The 10,122-nt window shown below is 49.4% G+C and overlaps 1 protein-coding gene and 1 long non-coding RNA gene across 2 annotated transcripts in view; one reads left to right on the forward strand and one right to left on the reverse strand.

Annotated features, from left to right (window-relative positions):
* LOC307221429 overlaps positions 1-10,122 on the forward strand; it is a 295,540-nt gene that overhangs the window by 121,903 nt on the left and 163,515 nt on the right. The gene's annotated exons all lie outside the window — the stretch shown is intronic.
* MED29 (mediator complex subunit 29) lies at positions 1,181-10,093 on the reverse strand. The gene is made up of 4 exons (XM_079985782.1): positions 9,821-10,093; positions 4,820-4,878; positions 4,616-4,700; positions 1,181-2,986 (listed from the first exon to the last, which is right to left on the reverse strand). Exons 1-4 carry the CDS (start codon positions 10,076-10,078, stop codon positions 2,759-2,761), a joined length of 630 nt encoding a protein of 209 aa, XP_079841908.1. The 5' UTR covers positions 10,079-10,093; the 3' UTR covers positions 1,181-2,758.

Genomic DNA, 10,122 nt, shown 5'->3' on the forward strand with positions numbered 1-10,122 from the left:
TTGGCAGGGTGTTGGACTCGATGGCCCTTGTGGTCTCTTCCAACTCTATGATTCTATGCTGTTGCAGCTTCCAGGAGCCGCAGGTGAGGTCTGAGTGCAGGGTGGGGACCAAAAGTGAACAAACTACCCCAGAAGGAGCCAGACATGGTCCCCACCAGATATACTCTTCTCCCGTAACACCCCTCCCCTAACACCCAGTACACCACATATACCCCGGTCTGACCCAGTGTTGTGATGATCTTTCATTCTAAACCAGGGATGGGGATCCCACAACCCTCCAAACGTGGCGACTCCAACACCCACTAGCCAAGGTCAGCATGGCGATTGCGCTGGGATCATGGGAGATGTAGTTTATTTACTGCATTCCTAGCCCAACCTAACCCCCAAGGAGCACAACGCAGCACCCGTGGTTCTTCTCCCTGTCTCCCATGTAATCCCCACAACTCTTGTTTGTTGATTTTCCACCTCTCCGTTTTGATTCTCTGGCCCCGTATCTGCACAAACTTATTATCCCAAAATACAGACGGGCTTTTACATGTGCAAGACTGGATGATTTGCCATTTGTGGTACTGGAGGGTTGATTCCAAAAGATCCCGCCTGAGAAACATCTTTGCCCCTGTGGAGACGGTAGCACCAAAACAGCGGCACGCGTCCTCCTGTCTTGCGCTCTCTACAAAGACCTGAGGAACGAGATCATCACCCCACTCGTACTAAGCATCCCAGGGAGCTCAGCCACTGCCATAATCTCCTTTCTTCTATCAGATCAAAATGAGCAGATAACAGCAAAGGTCGCTGGGTTCATAGCAGGGGCAATCAGAATAAGGGCAACTAACTGACGGCTGATTCAGGACTTTAAATTGTGCTCTTATATCAAATTTCCTTTTCTGCGTATACTGTAATGTTTTACTGTTGCTATGGCCATTGGCTAATGCGAATAAGGTTTTATCTGTCCCTATAACCCTGTGAGGTAGGTCAGGCTGAAAGGCAGTGATTGTCCAGGGTCATAGCTTCATGGCCAAGTGGAGATTTGAACCCCCGTCTCCCAGTTCCTAGCCCAACGCTCTAACCACTATGCCACGCTGGTTCTCATCGAGAAACTGGCTCTCAGCCTTGTTGAGAAATGCCTAGAGTTCCACGGGTTCCCCTGCTCTGATCTAAACAAAAGCAACTGAGCTGGGAATTAAGAGAAGCAAAATGAACACTTTTATTATTATTATTATTAGGAGCAAAATGGATTGGGGAAATAAATCACAAAGGAATCCTTTGCTGCTGTACAAAGTAACAGAACTGCCTTGCCTTGGTCACCAAGACCGGCAGCGTGGAAGAGAACGAAGCTCTTTGAAAAGGAGGTTAATGGGTTGGATCCGGACCTAGTCTTACTTAGAGTAGGCCCACCGAAATCAATGGAATGTAAGCTGGTCCTGGCAAGCTTACTCCTTTTTTGCCAGTGGGTCTGCAAAGCAGGACAGCTAGCGCAGAAGAGTGAACTCAGAAGGAAGTCCCACTGAAACCAGCAGGAATTACGCCCAGGTAAACCTGTGAAGGACGGCAGCCTGAAGTCTGGACCCTACTCCAATGCCTTTTTTCTTATCCTGATAATCATAAAAGGACACATACTAGAAAACAAAGACAGTAACTGGAAAGTCTTCCACAACAGGGGACAGGCCAGGTCTTCTCTGCGGTGGTAAAATCTCCTTTTTCCACAAAAACAGGGAGCAAAACCAACGAGAAATGGAAAAGGACACGCTCCCCCAGGGCAGAAAAAAATAAAATGGTGAGCAGAGAGAATGCAGCAATGAAAACCCAACAAGATTGCAGTCCCTCCTGGATTCATGGTGTGAGGTGTGTGAAGAGACATGCTTGCAGGGTCTCTTCTCCTGCGAGAAATAACTTAATCCTGCCAAGGGCACCCAATTTATGGACAGCAGGGTAGAGACAGGTTGAACTAAGACTACTGGGTCAGATTTCTCCTTTTGTATTCATTAGGAAAGGAAAATCCACAGGCGGGAGTTCTGCACAGGGTTCCAGGAAGTCTCCTTTGCAGAATTATGCATTTGATCAATCTACAAACTTACACACACATTCGCACAGGCCCGTCTTCCAGAAAAAAGTCAAGGTGCGAGATTTAAAGGAGGGAGTCAAAAGGGACCCGCAGATCCTTCCCAGGAGGGAGGTTTCTTTGTGGAGAGGACACCGCAATGGCAGGCGGAAAGGTTTGCCTAAGGAACCTGCAGAACTGTGGGGGGGTTAGGCTTGCAGATTTGCTTCTTATGGGTGGTCCTCAAGCATCTCTCTCCCGAAAGAAAGAAAAAAGAGCAAAAATATTGACTGGCCAGCTCCAAAAAAAGACCCGCAGATTCCGAGGCCCCGCAGATCAGGAGAATTTTAATTTGTCGTACTTCCACAGCATCCTTTTTCTGACAAGAGAACTGTTTGTAAGCGAAAAGGTTTCTGTGCATCTGAGTTGAGCTCCGGGCGTTTCGGTTAGAAGTTGTGGAAGATGTGAAACCAACGCGGACCCAGATGGAGACAGGTTCTGTCGGGAACCTGAACAGCACAGAGGACTCAGGTGAAGATCTGGACAGACTGGGAGGACTTTGCAAAGGAAGGAAGGAAGCCGAAGAGGTAGGACAAGGAGGCTCCCTGCTCCTTGTCTGTCTGTGTTGACAGGACTGCCTCCTTTTGGTCATGCGGGGAACCGACTCTGACCCAGCGGTTCAAACCAAAACGTCCGTGCAGGAACAGCTTGCAAGCGGCCCTAAAGGACCCCCTGGGAGGGGGCCTTTCCCGTGATCTTGTTGGAGCACTCCAGGAGGGCATTGTGGATGTCTTTGGCGCAAGAGATCTGGGACTTGATCATGCTGAGGTACTGGGTGTAGGGCAGGCTCTCTGCCTGGACCGCGTCTGGCTTGGTGGCTGTCGGCACGAGGGTCGGGGAGTGCTTGGCGCTGTCAAAGCTCTGGGAGAGGCACTCGTAGGCAAGGCGCTGAGGAAGGGGAGGCGGATCGGAAGGAGAGAGAGTTAGGAACTTGGCCTCGCCGGATTGGGCCGGGTATTCCAGCATCTTTTCTCCCCGAAACTGTGACCCAAGCAGTAAGGCAGAGCAAGGCTCTTCCCCTTGATGTTAGTCCCTGGCACCTGCTACCCAGGGGTAGACTGCCTCCGTATATGGAGGACCCATTTAGTACTCAAGGATAATAGCAGCTGATCAGTCTCTCTGTCTAACCAGGGACCCGGGGGCTTCATTTAGACTGTGAGAAAAAGGTCTGGGGAAAAGCTGGGCTTTTAAGTTTTCAAAAAATGGATAAGAGCATCACACTCCTGGGCAGCTATCTCAGATGGAGTCAAATGCCCCACAGGAATATCGGTGTGGCTGCAGGAGCAGGGAGACATTTCCCCGCTTATGGTGGGAATGCCGCCCCCCCCCCCGACATTTTGGAAGAAATATATACAGTCATACCTCGGGTTACAGATTGCGTTTTTTCGGGTTACGGACACGCCAAAACCCGGAAGTATCGGAATGGGCTACTTCTGAGTTTTGGCAGTTGCACTTTGCGCAGAAGCACTGAATCGCAACCCGCTCGTGCGCAGACACGGCACTGCAGGTTGCGAACGTGCCTCCCGCACGGATCACGTTCGCGACCCGAGTGTCCACTGTAAACACATTCTCCATTCAAGCTTCCCCACAACTTTCCCTTTTGAATCAGAGAGTTTTAGCGTTAGGAGGAGCCCCAAATGCCATCTAGTCCAACCCCCTGGAATGCAATTAAATTTGCAGGGCAATCAAACAGCAGCTTTCCAACCTAATAAACTTCTTAACGTAGCTGCAACGAGTATCTCTTTGGCCCAGAAATGGAACACTACAGGACTTAAAACCTTGCGTTGCGGTAAAAGAATATGTAGACTCTGGCTGCTGCAGAGAAAACAACTTGCACATCGTGCGTTTCTAAGGGTATGGAGATCCCAGAACACTCTTACGTCACTTATGGGATCTTATTTCCTATGTGCCCAATGCAGATATGCAAAACTCTCCTGAGCCTTCATGACGTTTCTTGCTCCTCTTAATTTTTGCTCGTTTTATCTGCTGTTTATTTGAAGAACACAACCTCTGTACGGCTCCTCTGTTTTGTAACCTCAATTGTGGGGTTTATTTGCGCTTCTGAATTTACATCAGTACAGAACTGCACAAAATAAATAAACCCAAGTCACAACCTGCAGCACCAAGCAGAGATGGATTCCGTCTCCCATCTCGGAGCCAAATCCAGACTTCCGGGCTGCAACACCAAAGCCGGATTTTTGCACCCCACTCCCAACCCTGCTGCTTCTTTGCCTGATGAAAGAGATCTGGAGGACTTGGAAAGCCTGCTCGCTATTTTCCGGCACTGGGGTTGCTCCTAATGACAACACTGCCCAGCTGTGAATTTGGGATTTAATTTCTTACTGCCTGGCCTTTGCTTTGTACGTGCCTGTTTGTCTGTCTTCCAGTGCTCCCGAGCGCATGAACTTGCGGCGATGAATCTTGCCAATTAATGATGTGCCGTGCAAAAGAAAAAGGAGGGAGTGTTTCATAAGGTCTGATCCTGCTGCCAATATGGGACATTATTCGGACACTCACCAGGCACAACTCCAGCTGGTCACATAAGGCGTAGAATTCCTCGAGGCTCTTGTCCACTCTCTGCACGGGGCCATCGTTGCTTTTCCTGGAAGGAGAGGAAAGCCGATCTTTGATTTGCATTTTAGGAGAGGGTGAGGAGGGGAGGGGAGGGGAGGGGAGGGGAGGAAGAAGAAGCAGGGCAAGGGGGTAGGGGCAAAAACTCACTGTCCACTGTCGATGTTGGTGTTCTGGATGAAATTCTGGGCAGCCACTTTCATCAAACTCTGCAAACGGAAGAGGCAGAGACTACAGTATATCAGATTACAAATCGGGGGCGATAGACAGCTGTGGCAGGAAGAGGGCACATCTACCAAAGACCCACACGCACACCCCTCTGGAGCCTGGCCAGGTGTGCAAATATCATCGTACCATACACTAGTGATTTCTTAAAACGGTGCAAAGTTTTGGTTTTAGCATGAAGCAAACAAGCACGTTTTTGAGACCAAACGCCTGATCTGGGCTCGAAAGGGCAGTTTGCCTGGCAACTTCTCAGCAGCTCTGTGACGCTGGGAATCAAGATGGTTAGATAACCAAACCGCTAATTGGGAATGAATTAAGGCTGTGGGCCTAGCCACCTGCTCAGTGGCTGTGACAGCAGCCTGAGAGGGTGTTTATTGGAACAAAGAGTGGCTATTTTGGCTGGACCCCCAACACCCAGCGTGGCCAATGGCATGGGTGGATGGGAGCAACATCTGGAGGGCCACAGGTTCTCAGCAGCACCACTGGACTCCCAGGTAGGGTCTGACAAGAGCAGAACAGAGTGTGTTGACTTTCTTCTTCTTCTTCTTCTTCTTCTTCTTCTTCTTCAATCTGTATACTGCCCTTCATCCATAGATCTCAGGGCAGTTCACAACATTAAAATACAATAGGACACCCATTAATTTGAACCTTTTATTGAGGGTGAAAGAGGAGAGTGCAAAATATGGTCTGAAGCTCAACATCAAAAAAACGAAGATCATGGCCACTGGGCCCATCACCTCCTGGCAAATAGAAGGGGAAGAAATGGAGGCAGTGAGAGATTTTACTTTCTTGGGCTCCATGATCACTGCAGATTGTGACAGCAGTCACGAAATTAAAAGACGCCTGCTTCTTGGGAGAAAAGCAATGACAAACCTAGACAGCATCTTAAAAAGCAGAGACATCACCTTGCCAACAAAGGTCCGTATAGTTCAAGCTATGGTTTTCCCAGTAGTGATGTATTGAAGTGAAAGCTGGACCATAAAGAAGGCTGATCGCCGAAGAATTGATGCTTTTGAATTCTGGTGCTGGAGGAGACTCTTGAGAGTCCCATGGACTGCAAGAAGATCAAACCTCTCCATTCTGAAGGAATGCTCTGGTCCAGGGAGTCACGAAGAGTCAGACACCACTAAACGACTAAACAACTAAACAACAACAACAGGCTTCTGCTGATGCAGCCTAGAATTGCATTTCCTTTTTATCGCTGCTGCATCACAGTGTTGGTTCATGCTAAGCGTGCAATCTACTAAGACCATACCCCTGCCCAATCCTTTTGGCAAGCCCTGCTGCCAAGCCAGTTGTCCCCAATCCTTTCATTTGGGCACCTGCTTATTCCTTTTGGATATCTTTTTACTATATGTATGCAACAACAGCAGCATGGATGCTACTAGCCCAGAAAGGAATGGCAAACCAAGCTGTTAGACTATGCTGAAATGGCAAAACTGACCGGAAAGCTCAGGGACCAAGAAGAGAAAAACTTCCAAGAAAGAATGAGAAAAGTTTCTAATTTATTTAGGAGACCACTGTAAGCAGATGAAAATGCGAGCAGGGTTTTAATCTCGCTTGTAATGTAACAAATACTATGGACAATATGGATAGATATAAAATATAGATTACGAAATAATATGCAGTTGAAAATGTTGACACGAGGACCCATGGAGGGGATGGGGGAAGTCTCGAGATTGTACTCTGAATCTTCAGGTTACAGACGCTTCAGTTTACAGACTCTGCTAACCCAGAAATAGTGCCTCAGGTTAAGAGCTTTGCTTCAGGATGAGAACAGAAATTGTGTGGCCCCAATTAGCTAAAGTGGTGCTTCAGAACAGTTTCAGGTTAAGAACAGACCTCCGGAATGAATTAAGTTCTTAACCCGAGGTGCCACTGTAATCTCTTTATACAGATGTGTATTTGGTATGGTTATAAATTTATATTTGTAAAACCAAATAAAAATGTTTTTTTTAAAAAAGGAAATATTTTTATTATTACGCAGCTTCCTATTATGTTCCACAGAAACCGAGCCCCAGGGCACATTAAATTCTACCCCAAGGCCACAGCGAGTCAGAAATAGCTGGCTGGGAGCAAGCAGCGATTCCGAGAGCTGCGGTTTCGTTTCCAGGACCTTGCAAGGTCAGGAAACGCGAGGGCAAGCTCAAAGGTATCAAAACAAAACACACACAAAACCACCCAATCCTGGAAACCTGCCTGCCAACGCTTCCGGGTCCAAGCTGAAGCCTGTTCCGTTTCTCGTTCTAGGGATATTGACACAGGGATAAAGGTGCCCTCACCCCACCCCCGGGGGCTCATCCTGCCACGCTGATTCATTTACCAGAAACCTTGGACACAAGCCCTGGGGGCGGTGAAGCATCCATTCCCCACCACGGGACTCCTGGTTTTTTTGTTCCTCCGGCTCTCTTCGCCCCCGCGCCACACAGACCAAAGGAGGGGAGGAAAAAAAGTTACCGCTTCAGCAATTTATATATTTGGGCCAAGGACTGACTCTTCATTCTTTCGGAAAGAGTCAAGAGTCGTTTCAAAACGCGGGGATAAAAATAAAAAAGTCTGACTCGGCAAAGGGCTTTCTGGGAAAAACAAAGCAAAAAACGAAACCACACGTTTGCGAAACAGAAAGGGAAGGGAGGGCTGTGGAAGAGAGACCGGAACAGGGGAGGCAGGAGCTTGCCTCAGTTCCCAAGAGGGGAGCGATGCCTAGGGGTTAGAGCTGCGGTTTCTCAAAGGTGGGCAGCTAGCTGCTCTGCAGCTCAGGTCAAGCGGTCTGGAAGAGAAGATGTAGGTACTTGGCTTTGGAACTGGGGAGGGAGAACAGAAGGGCCTCGCTGGGCTATCAGCTCACAACAGCTTCCGCAATGGCCATTGCATTTCACGCTGCCCTATCTGCCCCACATTTGAAGAACCAGTGTGGTGTGATGGACTCAGGAGAGGGCTCAAATCCCCCACTAAACAATGAAGATGACCGGCAGTGACCTTGAGCCAGTCAGTGCCCCGCCCAGGCTAGCCTAAGTTTCCACCAACGGTGTCTCCGAAAAATTTGACACATCACTTGGGAAGACAGGCAAACTAATACCAGTGTACAGTGGTACCTCGGGTTACATACACTTCAGGTTACAGACTCTGCTAACCCAGAAATAGTACCTCGGGTTAAGAACTTTGCTTCAGGATGAGAACAGAAATCATGCTCTGGCAGTGCGGCAGCAGCAGCAGGAAGCCCCATTAGTTAAAGTGGTGCTTCAGGTTAAGAACAGTTTCAAGTTAAGTACAGACGAATTAAGTACTTAACCCGATGTACCACTGTACTGGAAGAAGCAAAGATCATGAGTGTTGGAGCAATGATTCTTCAACATCAACTTCATTGGACTGGTCGTGTTGTGCGGATGCCTGATGATCGTCTTCCAAAGCAACTACCGTATTTTTCGCTCTATAAGACGCACCAGACCACAAGACGCACCTAGTTTTTGGAGGAGGAAAACAAGAAAAAAATATTCTGAATCTCAGAAGCCAGAACAGCAAGAGGGATCGCTGCGCAGTGAAAGCAGCAATCCCTCTTGCTGTTCTGGCTTCTGGGATAGCTGCGCAGCCTGCATTCGCTCCATAAGACGCACACACATTTCCCCTTACTTTTTAGGAGGGAAAAAGTGAGTCTTATAGAGCAAAAAATAATAGAATCCTAGAATCCTAGAGTTGGAAGAGACCACAAGGGCCATCGAGTCCAACCCCCTGCCAAGCACGAAACACCATCAGAGCACTCCTGACATATGGTTGTCAAGCCTCTGCTTAAAGACCTCCAAAGAAGGAGACTCCACCACACTCCTTGGCAGCAAATTCCACTGTCAAACAGCTCTTACTGTCAGGAAGTTCTTCCTAATGTTTAGGTGGAATCTTCTTTCTTGTAGTTTGGAGCCATTGCTCCGTGTCCGCTTCTCTGGAGCAGCAGAAAACAACCTTTCTCCCTCCTCTATGTGACATCCTTTTATATATTTGAACATGGCTATCATATCACCCCTTAACCTCCTCTTCTCCAGGCTAAACATGCCCAGCTCCCTTAGCCGTTCTTCATAAGGCATCGTTTCCAGGCCTTTGACCATTTTGGTTGCCCTCCTCTGGACACGTTCCAGTTTGTCAGTGTCCTTCTTGAACTGTGGTGCCCAGAACTGGACACAGTACTCCAGGTGAGGTCTGACCAGAGCAGAATAAAGGTAAAGGTAAAGGTACCCCTGCCCATACGGGCCAGTCTTGACAGACTCTGGGGTTGTGCGCCCATCTCACTTAAGAGGCCAGGGGCCAGCGCTGTCCGGAGACACTTCCGGGTCACGTGGCCAGCGTGACATCGCTGCTCTGGCGAGCCAGAGCCGCACACGGAAACGCCGTTTACCTTCCCGCTGGTAAGTGGTCCCTATTTATCTACTTGCACCCGGAGGTGCTTTCGAACTGCTAGGTTGGCAGGCGCTGGGACCGAGCAGCGGGAGCGCACCCCGCCGCAGGGATTCGAACCGCCGACCTTAATACAGTGGCACTATTACTTAATACACTAACCCTAACCCTAACCCTAACCTTAATACAGTGGCAGAATACAGTGGCACTATTACTTCCCTTGATCTAGATGCTATACTCCTATTGATGCAGCCCAGAATTGCATTGGCTTTTTTAGCTGCCGCGTCACACTGTTACGGTACTCTACTCCGAACTTAAAAATGGAAAGCGTAATGCTGGTGGTCAACAAAAGAGGTTTAAAGACTCTCTCAAGGCAAATCTAAAAAAATGTAGTATATACACCCACAAAATAAAATAAATACAGTAAAAAAACACCATATGTTCCCGCTCTTAGGGACTAGAAACCCACCTAAGTCAACACACAGAGCTTAAGCCCCGCCCACCCGCTTTGCCCCGCCCCTTTCTCCTGGCCCCGCCCCTCACCTGCAGGCTTTCCTTGAGCTGCGGCAGCAGGAGGCGAAAGCGCTGCACGGGGTCGAAGTCCTGCGCCTGCGCGGGAGGCTGGAGCCCGCCGGGAGCCTGGCCGACCGTTAGAGAAGCCGCTCCGGCCGCGGCCTGCGCCGAGCCGGGGTGCCCGCCTGCCGCCGCCGCGCCGCCGCCGCCCGAGGGAGGCCCCACCTGCGCCTGCAGGAGCGTCAGCTGCGCCGGCGGCGCTTGAGGCGGCTGCTGAGGCGCCGCCATCTTGACTCCCCCCTCAGCCGTAGTTCCTCTCGACTACCTTTCCC

The sequence above is a fragment of the Podarcis cretensis genome (assembly GCF_951804945.1).
Source record: "Podarcis cretensis genome assembly, chromosome: 8".
NCBI lineage: Eukaryota > Metazoa > Chordata > Lepidosauria > Squamata > Lacertidae > Podarcis > Podarcis cretensis.